This window comes from Procambarus clarkii, chromosome 31, assembly GCF_040958095.1.
Source record: "Procambarus clarkii isolate CNS0578487 chromosome 31, FALCON_Pclarkii_2.0, whole genome shotgun sequence".
Taxonomy (NCBI): Eukaryota; Metazoa; Arthropoda; class Malacostraca; order Decapoda; family Cambaridae; genus Procambarus; species Procambarus clarkii.
The window spans coordinates 30,765,775-30,784,916 of NC_091180.1; the positions used below are offsets into that span (position 1 = coordinate 30,765,775).

The 19,142-nt window shown below is 42.9% G+C and overlaps 2 protein-coding genes across 14 annotated transcripts in view; both read right to left on the minus strand.

The window, feature by feature from the left end:
• nAChRbeta2 (nicotinic acetylcholine receptor beta2) overlaps positions 1 to 11,384 on the minus strand; it is a 230,573-nt gene extending 219,189 nt beyond the window's left edge. For both annotated transcript variants that reach the window (XR_006772946.2, XM_045743586.2), the window contains exon 1: positions 11,078 to 11,384. Coding sequence is in view for 1 of the 2 variants with exons in the window: in XM_045743586.2 (XP_045599542.1) it covers positions 11,078 to 11,144 (67 nt within the window). In the remaining variant the exon portion in view is untranslated. The remainder of the gene's footprint in view (positions 1 to 11,077) is intronic.
• A 7,280-nt stretch (positions 11,385 to 18,664) lies between these two features.
• LOC123758848 (protein PRRC2C) overlaps positions 18,665 to 19,142 on the minus strand; it is an 80,175-nt gene continuing 79,697 nt past the window's right edge. For all 12 annotated transcript variants that reach the window (XR_011230115.1, XR_011230114.1, XR_011230113.1 and 9 more), the window contains one exon: positions 18,665 to 19,142. This exon is cut by the window's right edge. The gene's annotated coding sequence lies outside the window, so the exon portion shown is untranslated.

A 19,142-nucleotide genomic window follows, 5' to 3' on the forward strand; every position in this document is an offset into this window, starting at 1 on the left:
TAAGACTTATTTCAATAGATAAAGTGGTTTTTTGAGAGAGATGTGGAAACTGAGACAAGGCACGTCTATATCCTAAGCTTCGGGGCTAGGCTCGTCCAGGCGGAACCCAAACACGCACTCATCAATATTAACGCACTGCGTATTAATTAAAATTTAGCATTTTCTCAAATGCATGGTAATATTATTTCATACTAGAATATGCTGAATAGTTAGACATAACTTATGTTAGTTTCTGCTGGCCATTATTGGTATTTGCAGTACGGGCATGAAGCTTGCAGAGAAGTAAGATTCGAACAGAAGCTATGAACGACGCACTGCTCGAGAAAAATACCTCAGCCCGTCCTCCAAACAAAGATCCAAAAGTGATTCCATGCACCCGCCAAACCCCCTGTTTATGAATGAAAAGCGGTTTACACACGACTCACAACTGCTGACATTCGAACATATCCGGAACAAGTGCTTCACTGACGAGTTTTGTTCGAATCACAACGCTATAAATGCTTCAGCCACGTACTACAAATACAAATAATCGCCAACAGAACCTAAACACCTAACCTAACCTATCCTATGCCTATATGTACACAATATGCTAATATATTATAATATTAATTTATACTTGAGAAAATTCCCGTTTTGAGTGAACAGCATGTTAAAATATATGAATGCGTCTGTGGGGTCGACCGCTGAATGTAATGGACTTGAGTCGAGGACGGGTTGAAATACCTACCTCGTTATTTGGGTTCCGTCGACCCTCAATTAACAACAGTTGTAAGCCGTGTGAAATTTGTTTGTCACTCATAAATAAGGGTTTTGGTCGGTGGATAAATAAGCATTTAGTCTTTGTTGATGAGGTCGGGTTGTGGTATTTGCAGTACGGGAATGAAGCATTTAGAGAGAGACAATTCGAGCAGAGGACGTGAACGAAGTTCGAGAAAAGGACATACGTCATCAGTTGTGTGTGTAGTGTTTTTCATTCACAAACAAGGTTTTTGGTGGGAAAAAAACGAGAATTTAGCCTTTGTTGATAAGATATGGGTGCTATTTCTCGATTTGCTTAGTTAGCTCGTTTGAGCTGTACACCACGGGCCCAATCAGCTTACGTCTCCAGGCCAGATTCATGATGAGTGGGCCATTATATATCACCCAGCCAATCAGCTTATGTCTCTGGGGTAAACACATGAGGATTGGTTCGCCGTATTTTACTTCCAAATAGGATCTATAAGCAAGGTACAAGCAATTATCTCCTCTCATCAGAGTAAACAGATTCATTGCTCAACCTCGCATTTCCCGAAAATTTACCACATGACTGAAACGGATGCTCCGATTACTGTTTATCATATATCCTTCAGTGAGACATCCCGAACAGAACACACGATGACTGATTTACCATATATTCCTCAGCGAGATATTTCACGTAGTACACAAGATATCTGGTTTACTATACAGTATATATCCCATAGTGAGACATCCCACGTAGACACATTGTGTCCGGTCTCCCATATATCCCTCGGCAAGACATCACACTTAAGTAAACACTATTGTAATTTGCCTTTGTAAACGCACATAAACTCTCAGTAACTAAACATGTATTGTTGCCACTCTCTAACTCTGTGTATTGTAAGACAAACGAAAACGAAAATGTATGTATGCTAATGAGCACTGTAAATCCACTTTGACCACTTTCTGTTGTTGAGTGCACAATAACTCGCCTCACTTTATGTTGTCTCACAGATCTCAAACATTTGTCGAAAGAAAATGTATATATGTTGACTAACACTGCAAAAATGAGTGGCTACGTTTGTAGTAGGAAATAGCTAAAAACAAAAAACAAGAAAATCTTCCCATTTTCTACAAGTTAAACTTGCTGGTATTAAAAACAATAAAAAATTCAAAATGTTTATTCAGGTATAAGTACATACACAGAAGACGAATTAGTAGATTAAAATCTATAAGCCATTTCTCGGAGGAAGTCTGGGAGTATTTATTATACAATGTGTCACTGTCGTTGCCGAGGCTAAAACGTGCCTAGGCTGTGAAATTGGGAGGGTTTTCCCGTTATGTTTGTGACGCTGTTTCCTCATTACTCTTTGAAAAGTTGCCTTCCTTCCGTCTTTATTATGGTTTTCTCCCCCTGTTTTCTTGGTCATTTTTTACCACCAACTTTGACTGGGGGATATAACTTTGTATTTCAATCTTCAAGGGAAGGTGGTGGAGCACTGACTACCTCCGCCTAGACGATGGTTGCTGCTTATCTGCTTGAGGTTATCTTAAGATGATTTCGGGGCTTAGCGTCCCCGCGACCCGGTCCTCGACCAGGCCTCCTTTTTGTTACACCCCCCCCAGGAAGCAGCCCGTAGCAGCTGTCTAACTCCCAGGTACTTATTTACTGCTAGATGAACAGGGGCATCAGGGGTGAAAGAAACCCGTTTTTGTTTCCGCCCCCAACCGGGGATCGAACCCAGAACCTTAGGACTATGAATCTGAAGCGCTGTCCACTCAGCTGTCAGGCGCCCTGATGGATGAAGTTGCCGGGTAAGATGACGTTGCAGTATCGCAGACAGATGTAACATGTAACCACGCACGCTTGTAACACAGACGCGAGACTGCAAAAATGTATTTTAATTCTATCATGTCCAAATTTTTGTAATGAGATTAATGTTAGATGCACTGGCACTCTGTTGACTGACCTCAGAGAGTGAACATACTCACAATCGACTTGAGAATGGTCCAGGACGGACCGAAACGTCGTCGTCCCTTCACTTTCTAGTGTGTGGTTTGGTCAACATATTTCAGCCACATTATTCTGACTCCTCATTTGCATACTCACTTCAGTTGCTGTGTTCAGTTTTAAGTTATTGTCTTTAAAGCCTCGTACGTAGAATCAGACAACTAGTAGAACCAGACTACTAGTAGAACCAGACTACTAGTAGAACCAGACTACTAGTGGAACCAGACTACTAGTAGAACCAGACTACTAGTAGAACCAGACTACTAGTAGAACCAGACTACTAGTAGAACCAGACTACTAGTAGAACCAGACTACTAGTAGAACCAGACTACTAGTAAAACCAGACTACTAGTAGAACCAGACTACTAGTAGAACCAGACTACTAGTAGAACCAGACTACTAGTAGAACCAGACTACTAGTAGAACCAGACTACTAGTAAAACCAGACTACTAGTAGAACCAGACTACTAGTAGAACCAGACTACTAGTAGAACCAGACTACTAGTAGAACCAGACTACTAGTAGAACCAGACTACTAGTAGAACCAGACTACTAGTAGAACCAGACTACTAGTAGAACCAGACTACTAGTAGAACCAGACTACTAGTAGAACCAGACTACTAGTAGAACCAGCAGCAAGACTCAGGAGGCTACGTACTGGAAGGCTCACTCTCAAACAGTATTTGTAAATAACGAGAAAGATTTGTTAGAAACGAGACGGACTGAAGGATTACAATGATCGCTGCGTGTTTCATAGTGATTAATGTATACACTGTCGGCAACCTGGATTTGGCAGTCCGGAATTCAGCAATGATAAGGGTTACCTTGAGGTTACCTTGAGGTGATTTCGGGGCTCCGCGGCCCGGTCGTCGACCAGGCCTCCTTGTTGCTGGACTGGTCAACCAGGCTGCTCACAGCCTGACGTATGAGTCACAGTCTGGTTGATCAGGTATCCTTTGAAAATGTTTATCAAGTTCTCTCTTGAACATTGTGAGGGGTCGGCCAGTTATGTCCCTTATGTGTAGTGGAATTATGGTTATTAGGGAATTTATCTTGAACCCTAATTATGGAATTAGGGTTAATAAACAAATCCACAAGAGCCGTGATCAGGGTTCGAACCTACATCCGGGATGATCCTCGCCACGGCCCTTGTGGATTTGTTCATTTGATGTATCACGCTATTGTGATTTCTATGTGTTTAAGGGTTAATACTTTTATCTGATGAGAAACATGTTATGTCTAGCTGAGAGACATTCTCTCATACTATGAGAACGGGAAGCTCTCAGCCTGCTAACAGGAGTCAGAAGTCGTCTCTTCCTGGACCCACCTTCGTCAAGAAAAAAAGGATATATTATTATAATGCGGCTGTGATATATTATTATAATCCCATCAACTGTAAGCAGCAGTGAGAGGAGATTGTTTGTGAGACACATGTGTCCACGCGAGGTATGAGGCGATTGCCATGTTCACAAATAATGATTGTTCTGCGAATGATTTTCAAAATCGATGAGGCAGAAATACAAACGATATTTCCTCATACAGCTTCTGCATCTCAGTCTATGTATATATATTCTTAATCTTGATAGGTCCTAGCCTAAGACAAAGTTCACCCCATCAGCTTTCTTTATTTAATCGAGCGCTGAGCCCCAGTATGTAATTTTAAGCCAAAAAGCGGTTTTAACGTCACTGATGCATATGTTATTCCCCACTGAAGACGTGCTAAGATATGTGAATTCGCGGCCTTAGGATATAATTGTAAATGAGGCAGTAATTTGTGATAATTGAGTGACAGTGATGTAATAATTGTGAATGCGTCTACTTACCCGTATGTATAAGAGAGCTTATGCGCGCGCGCGTATTAATAGTGCTGTAATACCATAAACAAAAATAGAGAGGAGGTAAACATGTGGAAAGTTGAATCAGCCATCTGGGGCGAGGTGCCGGCCAGCCGGGAGGGCAGCAGTGGCACGCTTGGCCTCCAGGTGGCAGCACCTCCCGGTCTTCCCTCTCCCTAGCACCAACAATGATAATAATAATATTTTATTCAGGAAAAGTACATACATAGATGCAGAGTTACAAACATAATGTTGGATTTATTGATAAAGCTAGTACATACAATACCTAAAGTCACTTATGATCTAACTTAATGGAATAGCACTGTCAAATCTCTATACTCAACCTTCTGAGTGTTGAAGAAGCTGTATTCTGTGATACAAAACAGAATACAGAAGCTGTATTCTGTAGTGTAGTGAAGTACAGAGTACTTCACTACACTATATGTCTATCAGATCTCTAATCCTGTCCATGGAGGATAGAAGAAAATATATACCAAATATGTTTGATAGTATTGTATAAATGAGTATATCTCAACCTAAACTTAAGAGTTTTACCTCCAAATTTGGGACACGAACAAAAATTTCTCACATATAGTATTGATATACTAGGGAAGGGGGGGGCACATATCTCTCTCTCTCTCTCTCTCTCTCTCTCTCTCTCTCTCTCTCTCTCTCTCTCTCTCTCTCAGCAGTATTAAGTATTCAAAATACTACCCAAAATCATTTACGTCCTCTAATTACTCAACACAAAGCTGGTATTAGGACACTATCCAACTCTGGCCCCAGACATCACTCGGTACCCCTACTCAAATCTCTGAATATGCTAGATATTAAGTCACTGCACATTCTCTCATGTGTATTATACATTTATAAAACGCTGAACTGTAATGCCAATCCTGACCTCAATAGCTTCATTGAAGGTTGTAACAGAACCCATGAGCACCACACCAGAAACAAATACAATTTTGATATTCCAAGAGTACGACTTAATCAAACTAGAAATGCTCTACAAATCAAGGGACCCAGAATGTGGAATGACCTTCCCAATCATGTTAAAGACTGTACCTCTCTCAACCAGTTTAAGATAAAAACTAAGCACTACCTAATAAATTCCCTGTAACCTACCTTACCCCTATAATGTCAACCCATGTCTGTTTTTTTAAACAACGCTGTTTGTCGACCTAATTGTATTTGTGCTGCTTTTTCAGCCATGTTCCCCCCTTTCTTATTTTTATTTTTATTTGTTCTCAACACATTTTATACTTTAATCTCAATTAGTATTAAGTTTTAGTCTTTAATGTTTTTCCTGCCCGAAACGCTTTGCGTAATAGTGGCTTTAGGCATTGTATGTACTAGCTCTATCTATAAATCCATCAACTTTGTATCTTACCTTGTATGTATGTACCTTACCTGCATACAAAATTTAATTTAATTTAATTTAATTTAATTTAAATAGAATAGTTACCTCATATACTCTGAGATAGTGGGGCTTGAGTAACCTTTGAAGTTTGGGAGGATAATATCTGTTTTATGCGACTATAGCCAAAGTTTGGATTGCAGGAAATTTCTGTTAATTTTTCCCGAGATCAGTGAATAATGGTGTATATTATGTTATGAAACTTGGTCTCCTCCTTTTACAAATTACGTCGTTTTTCGCTCGTCTGCGCTATGGCCAGAAAAGGTTGTAATTTGAAAATGAAAATAATTTAAAATAAATTTTGGATTTTTGGTTTTCTCCAAAACAGCAAGTTAAGGGTTCCCTGGTAGGTTAGGAGGGCAGGAAGTTCTCCTAAGGTTTCACAACGTCATAAAAACCGTTAATTGAAAGTTTCCTCTCCTAATCTAACAGCCTAAGCCAGAGGACCCAAAACAGAAAACGGGACAGAACGTCACTTTCGCCAGCCGATTCCATTTTCAATTGCGTCATTTTTTAGCTTGAGTGCGCATACGAGCAAAAAGTGACGTAATTTGTAAGAGAACGGGTTGCAACATACATTCTTTCTGGTATAAGTTATTCCTCGCTCTGGCACATTAGTCAGTTAAGACTAATGACGCTGGAGGAACAGCAGTTTACGGGGTAAACCAGAATTCCTCTGGAGAATAGGCGGGCTGGCTTGAGGTATTGTTTAGCATAGAGCAACTTCTTAACTTAAAAGAAAGATGGCAACAGCAGAAGACGGTCTGGAGGAGGAGAGAGATGAATTATGTCACCATTAGCCAATAGGAGAGATGCAGGGCCCTGATATGGCCAGAGTTGAGTCTGATTGGCGTAGACATCACTTGTGTGTAGAAGGTCAAGGAGGAGACATGTTTTTCGTCGCATTTCAAGACTTAAGATGAAAGTTCTAATGGCACTAGCGAGAAAAGAATGGTAACAGAAGGAAGAACATAGAGGAGATGGGGGCAGCAGTGGTGTCAACCACTATTCGTGTACCTTATCTTGCGGTTATCTTGAGATGATTTCGGGGCTTTTTAGTGTCCCCGCGGCCCGGTCCTCGACCAGGCCTCCACCCCCAGGAAGCAGCCCGTGACAGCTGACGAACTCCCAGGTACCTATTTACTGCTAGGTAACAGGGGCATTCAGGGTGAAAGAAACTTTGCCCATTTGTTTCTGCCTCGTGCGGGAATCGAACCCGCGCCACAGAATTACGAGTCCTGCGCGCTATCCACCAGGCTACGAGGCCCCCTTGGAGCAACGTTCTGAAGCCAAACGTGAATGTGTCTGGGAGTATTGTAGAACCTGCACGATGTTTTATTGATCCAATGAGTGGACAAAGTATCAGGTGTACCAGGAAGTTTGGATGCCTGAGTTGACCCCAACATGCAAGTCAGAGATAAGATCGAAGGAGGCGACATAACAGGTTTTGAGAACGACCCTATGGGAAGAGCAGACCTCAGGTGCCATTTTGATGTAACAGTCGAAATGCCGCCACAACTCCCTCTTTGCGGATCGTGTACTTGCTAGGAGGTGAGATCGACAAGTGACGAGTCAGGCCAGGCATACGTATGTCATATACGTATGCCATACAAGGCATACTCTGAGCGTCATGAGTGAACGAGATCCACTCCATCAGAGGCTACATCCCCCAAGATCCACCGTGATTATTTCCTTTTTGCTTGAGCAGCACTTGTACTGGTGTGACTGACACAGTGGATGGAGATTTCATTTGTTTTCTTTGTTTTAAACATTGCGATTACCAAACCTACATCGAGCTAGATCAAGCACAACTGTAGAAAGGATAGCCTAGGATGATAAGAAATAATTAATTGCAACAAGAAGCTAAGAGTGGACAATGTCATGACAGTGGCTATTTGCCTTGGTGTGCTTATCATCCACATTATTGTGCTAAGGACATGCACTGTGCTGTAAAGTTCAAAGATATTTTATCATGAGTGAATTTACAGATTTAATTGTACCACATTGTGAGGAATACCAGAGGAGAGAACCTGGATGTTTGTTATAATGTGCCTGTAAAATATACCTGTACACAGATTTACATATATGCTTATATTTTTAAGTGATTGTAACAGAAAATTACATATTTTAATCACGAAAGACCCTATAAAAGGGGAAATGCTTATGTATAGAGGTGACTTAGGATATTCGACATATTATGGAGAAGAGGCTACAATGACGCATCCAAGAGTTAGTTGATTTTTTTTTTTTTTTTTGAGATATATACAAGAGTTGTTACATTCTCGTACAGCCACTAGTACGCGTAGCGTTTCGGGCAGGTCCCTGGAATACGATCCCCTGCCGCGAAGAATCGTTTTTTCATCCAAGTACACATTTTACTGTTGCGTTAAACAGAGGCTACAGTTAAGGAATTGCGCCCAGTAAATCCTCCCCGGCCAGGATACGAACCCATGACATAGCGCTCGCGGAACGCCAGGCGAGTGTCTTACCACTACACCACGGAGACTGTGATTTGAAGACTTCACTTAAGAGTATAATTATTGTGTATTTCTTTGCTTTATTAAACGCTAGTTTCTTTAAATACTTTGTCTCTTGACTCTGTGAATTTTGCGTGAGAGATGATAACCGGACCTGCCTACGAATAACGAGGTTAAACGAAGTTACCGGGGAACTGATAATGGAATAAGAAGTGAGGAAGAGGACACCGCTGTTCCCTTTTAAATTCTGGAGACCCCCGACCAGCCTATGTCCGTCCCGTTCCCCCAGACCAGTCCCCCTGCAAAGTTGGGTGAGGCTGGCCCCAAACGTATGGCCTGCAATTTTGGACAGACAGATAGAGACAAACACCCCCTCCCCCTCTCCACTTCATCTACCCCTCCCCCCCCCCTTTCTACCATCACAGGTGAAGCTGACAGACTATCACAGGTGAGGCTGGCAGACTATCACAGGTGAGGCTGACAGACTATCACAAGTGAGGCTGACAGACTATCACAGGTGAGGCTGGCAGACTATCACAGGTGAGGCTGGCAGACTATCACAGGTGAGGCTGACAGACTATCACAGGTGAGACTGACAGACTCACAGGTGAGGCTGACAGACTATCACAAGTGAGGCTGGCAGACTATCACAGGTGAGACTGGCAGACTATCACAGGTGAGGCTGGCAGACTATCACAGGTGAGGCTGACAGACTATCACAGGTGAGACTGGCAGACTATCACAGGTGAGGCTGGCAGACTATCACAAGTGAGGCTGGCAGACTATCACAGGTGAGACTGGCAGACTATCACAGGTGAGACTGGCAGACTATCACAGGTGAGACTGGCAGACTATCACAGGTGAGACTGGCAGACTATCACAGGTGAGACTGACAGACTATCACAGGTGAGGCTGACAGACTATCACAGGTGAGACTGACAGACTATCACAGGTGAGGCTGACAGACTATCACAGGTGAGACTGGCAGACTATCACAGGTGAGACTGACAGACTATCACAAATGAGGCTGGCAGACTATCACAGATGAGACTGGCAGACTATCACAGGTGAGACTGGCAGACTATCACAGGTGAGACTGACAGACTATCACAGGTGAGGCTGACAGACTATCACAGGTGAGACTGGCAGACTATCACAGGTGAGACTGACAGACTATCACAGGTGAGGCTGACAGACTATCACAGGTGAGACTGACAGACTATCACAGGTGAGACTGACAGACTATCACAAATGAGGCTGGCAGACTATCACAGATGAGACTGGCAGACTATCACAGGTGAGACTGGCAGACTATCACAGGTGAGACTGACAGACTATCACAGGTGGGACTGACAGACTATCACAGGTGAGACTGGCAGACTATCACAGGTGAGACTGACAGACTATCACAGGTGAGACTGACAGACTATCACAGGTGAGACTGACAGACTATCACAGGTGAGACTGACAGACTATCACAGGTGAGACTGACAGACTATCACAGGTGAGACTGGCAGACTATCACAGGTGAGACTGGCAGACTATCACAGGTGAGACTGACAGACTATCACAGGTGAGACTGGCAGACTATCACAGGTGAGACTGGCAGACTATCACAGGTGAGACTGACAGACTATCACAGGTGGGACTGACAGACTATCACAGGTGAGACTGGCAGACTATCACAGGTGAGGCTGACAGACTATCACAGGTGAGGCTGACAGACTATCACAGGTGAGACTGACAGACTATCACAGGTGAGACTGGCAGACTATCACAGGTGAGACTGACAGACTATCACAGGTGAGACTGACAGACTATCACAGATGAGGCTGACAGACTATCACAGGTGAGACTGACAGACTATCACAGGTGAGACTGACAGACTATCACAGGTGAGACTGACAGACTATCACAGGTGAGACTGGCAGACTATCACAGGTGAGACTGACAGACTATCACAGGTGAGACTGACAGACTATCACAGGTGAGGCTGACAGACTATCACAGGTGAGACTGGCAGACTATCACAGGTGAGACTGGCAGACTATCACAGGTGAGACTGGCAGACTATCACAGGTGAGACTGGCAGACTATCACAGGTGAGACTGACAGACTATCACAGGTGAGACTGACAGACTATCACAGGTGAGGCTGACAGACTATCACAAGTGAGGCTGGGAGTCTCTTTAATATTGTTTATACTTTGGGGGACGTATAATTATAATTATAATTGTTGTTGACGCGTGGGAAATCACACCTACATTGTGTACATATTTATATAATAATGCGATATTGCTGAACTTGGTGTAAGTCACAAACATTCATCACTGATGCAACATTCATCAATTCATCCATTATATCTCTGCAACCGAGACTGTTGACCACCTTGCACAAGCTCTGGTGGTCAACACACACTTCCATCTTCACAGGTAAACTCCCAAGACGCTATGAAGAAACTTTCACCGCTTAAACTATTGAGAAAATTAAGAAGTATGGTTAATGTTGAGGACGTGAAGAGGTTCATGGTGTATGATGATTGAGGAATGAGGTTGTCATCATACAAATCATCATGCACAATGATTCCAGTCGCACTCGAAGTCACGCCGAAGGAACTCACCGGCCACTACAAGAGCTACAGCGAAGCACGTCTGGATCACCAAGTGCCTCAGGAGTCGCAGTTTCATCGTGACGGCGGCCTCTATTTCTCTCTCTCTCCCAGCCTCCGGTTATTTTCCTTTCCTTCTCTCCCCCGAGCCTCAGCACCGCCGACACGGCCTGTCTCACCACCGTGACTGTCGCCCACACCACACCGATATCACCATAGCCAGCCAGCTCCGCGCATCCCTAAGACCAGGAGGCTTCGAGCGAGATCGCCGGGACGTTGAGAGAGAGACGCGCGTGCACCCACACCTGTGTCTCCAGCCACACTGACGGGCTCCATCCCTTGCCTCTCCCATCCGCACCTCTCATCTCTCTCTCTCTCTCTCTCTCTCTCTCTCTCTCTCTCTCTCTCTCTCTCTCTCTCTCTCTCTCTCTCTCTCTCTCTCTCTCTCTCCCAACAAGCCTCAGGAGTTATCACCATCGATCATTATCAACAATATCTGCATCAGCAACTGCCAGACCTTTAATATTGACAGAATTAACATCAATTATTCGCAAAATTAAATACAAATCGGCCGAGTTAACAAATAATAGAACTAACACCAGTATTGAAATGTGTTCGCATAAAAATGTGCAGCATTAGCATCATCATTAGCATCTATATTAACATCATTAACATAGGCAGTGGCAGAATTTGCGGATATTTGTAAATTAAGTTCAATATTCAATATTAAAAACTATATTCAAAGACTTAACATCAATATAGGCAGAACTAATGTCTATAGTGGCAGAACTGACATCAATATTGGCAGAAGTGACATCATTGGACGCTTCAACCTGTTCTCTTAAAAATAACGTCGCTTTTGGTCGTTTGCCCGTATGGCCAAAAGTGGACGTAATTTGAAAACGAAAAAAAATGAAAATAAATTTTGGATTTTTTTTTCAACAACAGTAAGTTAAGGGTCCTCTGATAGGTTAGGTGGACAGGAAATTCTCATAAAGTTTCAAAACGTTATGAAAAACGTTAATTAAATGTTTCCTTTTCTAACCTGTCCGAGTAAGCTGGACGACTCAAACAGAAAACGGAACAGAACGTCACTTTTGTGAGTCGATTTCATTTCAAATTACATCCAATTTTGACCATAGCGCGCATACGAGCCAAAAGTAACGTTATTTTTAAGAGGACGGGTTGCTTGGACAACATCCAGGACATCCGTTTTCTGTTGGTGGGTCCACAGTTAGGTTAGGTTTGGGCAATTTATCAGTTCAGTGTCCTTGTGAGCCTTGTGTCCTTGTGTCCTTGTGAGCGCAACCCGTTCTCGCAAATTCGTAAAGTCAATATTGACTTATTAACTACGTGCATAGGTGATATACTAAACATAATAGATATCCTTAAAAAGATTCATAGAAAACACCGACCTTACCTAACCTTGTTAGTATCTTAAGATAAGCATCTTATTGCTTCGTAATTACAATTATTACTTAACCTATACCTATTATAGGTTAGGTAATAATTGTAATTACGAAGCAATAAGATGCTTATCTTAACATACTAAGTAGGTTAGGTAAGGTCGGTGTTTTCTATGAATCTTTTTAAGGGTATCTATTATGTTAAGTATGTCACCTATGCACATATTTAATAAGTCAATATTGACTTATTAAATTTGCGAGAACGGGTTGCGAGAGGACGGCCTGAATAATAACCAACCAATATAATTCCTTTCGAGAATGCCACTAGATACTCTTGTAGGGAAGCTTTACCACAAAGTAAAGCTGCCCTACTTCCCATGTTGCTTTACCCGCAGTGTAAAGCCTGGAACCAGACGGGATAAACATCCCACATTCATGAACTTATATAAGTGTTCGTGTATGTCGGAGCCTCCTTAGTCAGGTCATTAGTGTCGTGTTACAAAATTATAAAATAGATTTTTGTTAACAAGTGGCACTGTGCCATTGTGGTGTGGTCGGGGGGGGGGTTCTTTGTCTCTACGAGTCATGGAGAGTCAGGTAGCCGGCGGAGTGGTCCTCTACGAGTCATGGAGAGTCAGGTAGCCGGCGGGTGATCCTCTGAGTCATGGAGTCAGGTAGCCGGCGGGTGATCCTCTGAGTCATGGAGTCAGGTAGCCGGCGGGTGGTCCTCTATGAGTCATGGAGAGTCAGGTAGCCGGCGGGTGGTCCTTTACGAGTCATGGAGAGTCAGGTAGCCGGCGGAGTGGTCCTCTACGAGTCATGGAGAGTCAGGTAGCCGGCGGAGTGGTCCTCTACGAGTCATGGAGTCAGGTAGCCGGCGGAGTGGTCCTCTACGAGTCATGGAGAGTCAGGTAGCCGGCGGAGTGGTCCTCTACGAGTCATGGAGAGTCAGGTAGCCGGCGGGTGGTCCTCTACGAGTCATGGAGCTACGACTGATTGCGGCGGCAGTTCGCTGGTGCTGGCAGACCATGGTGGTCGTTTTATGTACCTTTCCACTCCAACAGAGGTCGAGGGCCGTCAGCTTCCATGCCGTCCATTTGTAATAATTTAATTTGATTTGTTGGCGCACGTCGGCTGGGGCCATTTAGTTACAATCGCTGAGATATAAGTTTCCAGTAAATGCCTTCACTCACGATAGTTTTATTTAACTCATATCCACAGAACCTATATATATACCCGTCCATAAACCATCACATAAACAAGTGAAACTACGCTAATACGTCAAGAGAGAAATTTGTAAAAAAAATCTCATACCTACAGTCTGCGCCTTCATCAGGGGCCAGTTCACGAAGCAGTTACGCAAGTACTTACGAACGTGTACATCTTTCCTCAATCTTTGACGGTTTTCGTTACAATTATTAAACTTACAAGCATGAAAACTTGATAATCAACTGTTGTTATTTTTATAAACAGCCTCCTGGTGCTTCGGAGCTCATTAACTGTTTAATAATTGTAAACAAAGCCGCCAAAGATTTAGAAAGGATGTACAGGTTCGTAAGTGCTTGCGTAACTGCTTCGCGAATCTGGCCCCTGTCCTCCTACAAAGAACGTCGCTTTTCGCACGTATGAGTTACATAAGGCCAAAAAATTGTCGTACTAGAAAATGGAAGCGGCTGGCGAAAGTGACGTACTGTCCCGTTTTCTGCTTTGGGTCCTCTGGTAGGTTAGGATAAGGGCACTTTAAACTGACCGTTTTCTTGATGTTGGGAAATCTTAAGAGTACGGACTGGCTCCAAAATCCGCTACACAGCTATTATGTAATAAACGCACACAGCATTAAAAATAAATATTACAGTATAATAAATACAGTATAATAACAGTATATGTTACAGTATAATAAAAATAAATAAACAGTATTAAAATAAATATTACACAGCTATTGTGTAATAAACGGTCCTTCCACGGAGAATTCCTCGGTGGATTACTGGCCAATGAGTGACATAGTTCTTCGGCCGATATGAACCTATCAGTTGACAAGCAGGCGGGCTACTTTGCCTTACTTTACAACCGTTAGGGCACTCAAACAGATTGTCTCAACCAACCGGTCCTCAGACCAAGTCCATTCCAAATTAGATTAGATTGTACCATATTCAAAATACAGAGGAATTCAAAATACTTTTTATCTTATTCAAAAACAAAAACTACATCTTGCATTGGGCCTTGCGCAAGGGTGATGGAACCTTCCACAGATGACAGCAAAGAAATAAGTGAAATACTGAGGTTAGAGTAGGATCCAGTTTTCAGTGATCGCATGAATACATTGCATATCAATGATCCAAACGAATGCTTCTGAATATGGCAACACTACCCAGCTATATATCATGTTACCCTAAACCCCTACCACTTTAAGGAAGACGATGGTGGTGGTAGCGGTGACAATAGTGGTAGCGGTGACAATGGTGGTAGGCGGTGACAATGGTGGTAGCAGTGACAATTGTGGAAATTACGGCGGCGGAGGCAATGGTGGTAGCAGTGACAATTGTGGAAATAACGGCGGCGGAGGCAAGTGTGGTAGCAATGATTGTGATAATGTGTGTGGTAATGTGTGTGGGGAACGGCGGAGGCGGGGCGTTACTCCGTCACCTTTAAACAGCGGAGGAGAGGATGAGGAGCGAGAGGTTGGGGGGGTTGTGGGGTACTTACCCAGCAGTACTTACCTGACACAGTTTCCAGACCTGAACTTCACCTCTCAAGCCTCGCCTTTCCAACTATCGATTGTCTAATGCAATGGCTCTCGACCCATTTGCGTCGTATCACATCTGCTTTTAAAATAAGGTAGTGTATTTTTTCTAGTTCGAAACGTGCGTTCTGCTCCTGACACTTAAGAAGTGTTTTCTTGTTGTTTGTAAAGATTCAGCTACAGGAAACAAAAAATTGCATGTAGCACGGTCTATGGTGAGCCCGTAGTGAACTTACCTGCCACAGGAGCAGGGCTGTGACTAATGTCGCTTGGATGCGCAAGGAATTGAGTGTTTGCGTGCAAAGGCTCATTTGCGTGATTATGTGCATGTCTTCTGTTTTCTCGTTACTCTCTTGCTCAGTCTTAATCATTCTATTTCGTCAATACCCCCCTGAGTATTTTAGATGTATGGATCTTGTACCCACTATTTCTTCTTCTTCCAGTATCATTATGCTTAGTTCCCTTAGTCGATCTTGACAGATCAATCCTCTCAATTTTGGGATCTGTCTTGAAGCAAACCTTTATAAGTTTAAATCTTCGGTTTTGTTTTTTATGTGGATGTTCCACGCTGGTGCTGCTTACTCTAGCACTAGTTGGAGGCTATAAAAATTCAGTCCAGAGAAGCAATACTAGAAATGTATTATTGCCATAGTTTAGGCAAGTTCAGAATGAAAGAAATCGGCCAGTGAAAGTTATTTTTTAGAACAGTAATCTAGTTAAATATTTACTTGCATAAATTTATATTTGAGAGGTGAAGGGGAGTACTGGTCCATGAAGTATATATTAGCCAAGATATATTTAATGAGAATAGAGAGGTAGTAAAGAAAATCGGAGAAGAAAAGCAAGAAAGAAATGCATGGAGACTGGAAAATGGCACACACAAGGAGGCTCAAGGACAAACCAGATAACAGAGAAAAAGTGATGCTGCTCAGCTTGATGAAGCACACATACAAAGAAGTGCATGTGCGCACCTCGATCACACGTGATTAGGTTATCGTATACTCGCGCACATAAAACGAAGTGCATGTGTGTGCCTTGATCACAAGTGACTAGATCATCATATACTGTACTCCTCTTCTACCTCTCAGGCAAAACAAATGCAATAGTCATGAGTTACATTAAAGTTATATACATGAATGCAAATGGAATTGCAAATAAAGGACTAAAATTACAAGAAAGGATGATAAGAACACCCACACATTATCGTAATAGCAGAAACAAAACTGACAAGTGTTATAAAAAATTAAATCTTCCCAAGAGGATATCGAATAATAAGGAAAGAGGGTGAACAGGAATGGAAATGGTACAGCCTTGCTGATACACATACACTGAAGCTTTAAGGAAGTACATACTAGGAATAGCAACAGTAGAACAAGATAGTGGTAGTGGTGACTTACTGTCCCCCACCAAACAAAAGGCCTAGGGAAGATTATGACAAATGCAACGAGACTTATGTAAAGATAATGAAAAAAGAAGCCACAGTGGCAAGGCGAACAAGGGCTAAGATTCTAATACTTGAGGAATTTAATCACAAGGATAAAGAAGGATCCTCCCCCCCACCTCCCACAGGAGTAATGAGAGAGCAAAACTGGTAGGTATGATAGACACACTTCTTAAAACAACATATTACAGAACCAACAAGAATAAAAGAAGAATACTCGCCAGCAACACTAGACCTAGTGTTGACACAAAATGAGGCAGATGCTGAAGTTATGATATGTCTCTAGGAGCTAGCAACCACTGTATTATTGTACTCAAGATACAGTGTAGCTAAAGGAGTTGGTTAAGAGTCCCTGAATCTTGCAGGAATTACCCTGAAGCCATCAACACTGCCACTCTTCTGGTCAAAAAAAGGTGTCCAGCAGCTGGACACCTTCATAAATACTGTAAAGCAGTATCCTCCTCCGTGATAGCAGCCACATAGTAAGGATCAACAGTTTAAATGAGCTCAGCACACCGTATATCTTTTCCCGACCAAAGATCACAACCTCTCCAAATAATCTACCACTTAGGGCAACTCCTGCCTGTGCCGCCTCTTGGGTGGCTTCATCTCCAACAATCAATCGAGGGAAGACAGCTAACCTGGTATCTCTCCTTGGGAAAGATAAATGATTGTGATGCTTTAAATTGAGGAGGCTTCCTCAAATTTGTAGTGCACACGTGTAGGAGAATGCAGGGCGGTTGCCATTGCAATTGATGCAGCGAGCTTGCGGAAACAAGCACTCAAGTCTTAGAATGACCTAAGACTACATACACCTCACTTTTGCACTTTAAAGAGACCAAGTTCAAATCTGCAGCGCTTATTGCATTAGCGAGGAAAGAGGATGTACTCTTGACTAGAGCATCTGACAAGAATTACGTAAGATGGAAGGGACCTACTATCAAGTGATTTTTACTCCCTGAAGAGGCTTATGACGACGGCCATGAAGAGGATCGAGCGAGCATACCAATCTGAAGGATAGAATGGCCTTGGACCTCTAGGATATATTTAAAATCCTCAAGGTAGTCTGACGTCCCTATCACCAGTCACATGGTGCAGGAAAATAACCTTGCCAATGCTGGCATTTAGCCGGACATACTTGGAGATCTGAACTGGGGTTTCACCAATGCATTTCATCATTGCCAGGTGGTCGGCTGCAATTACAAGTGTTCTAGTTTGGTTGGGGTTAAAAGTGACAAAGGTATCCACTGAATCAATTAGGTGTTAATGGATGAATAACTCATGAAGTGTATGATCAGTGTGAGGATCAAATTCTGGAATATAGTACATTGGGAAGGAATCGTGTGTATCAGTGTGCGGGGGATGACTGCGCAAAGCTTCCCTAGTAAGGAGGGGTATAAAAAGCTCGGTTGTTACAAGAGATGGAACCACTCCAAGTGACGACATGGTCACCACAGGGGCCTCAGGGTTCAACCCTCAAGAACTATCAAGAATAAAATTTCATTCACAATTAAGCCCCCCACTCTCCATAGAGCCACAATTAAGGGGCAGGGAACTTGATAAAATGGGGACTTCCCAGAGGTGCATCCTGGATATACACCAGTTACCTAAACCCTTTCACTATGCAATAAATATATATTTTAGTTCTGTATATAAACATGGCTCATATTTGCTTCCTCAGACCTCCAGTAATGATCCCCCCATCTTAGGAAAAAGAAAAAAAAATGTCACTTTCCTTCTAGGGACTTAAAATAAAAAAAAAACAGCAGTAGTACAAGGCTCTAAGAGGACATGAAATATTGAGCATCACAACCCAGCAGCCACCTACCAAGCCCCCTCACGTCAACAACCAAGACAGTGAGGGGAATGGTCTTCAGTAAGCTATCAATTCCTAGAACTGACGTGACATGTATAGAGCTATCTGTGTGTGGCTAGCAACAGGAAGCCATCGTTCAGCTCCTTCAGAAACAGTTTTCCCCAAGTTAAAGGCTTATAAATAATACACAAATATATTAGAGACATTGAGTTTATTGCAATAAGACAACTACACGAGGTGTGTTGAGCTTGCTGCTAAGAGTGATGAGAAGAGGGACACTTGTCCCCTTTGCTCGCTCTGGATCGGTATAAAAGCTGAGGGGTCTAAAAAGAGTCCCATCCATTCATTAGTTTGGGGCCAATTAAAATTAAAAGACTGTAACACAGGCGTGCCACGTGGGTGGTTATGCGAGTGTGGTTGGTTGAGTAGGCCACAGCCAAATATTAAATCTTCCCACACCCACTAGCTGCCACAGCCACATCAAGCAACACGAAGCCCTCCCAGAGTTGCCCATACGGAGCGCTTTTTAACAGCGTAACAATAAGGGAACGATATCAAGTCATATACACATGGTAAAATGCCACAAGTTACATGAAAATGTAGATATTGCAGCTGACCAACTGGCATCAACTGTCAGGGGCAGTGGCAGTAAACCAGGTTGGCTAGAGCTGCTG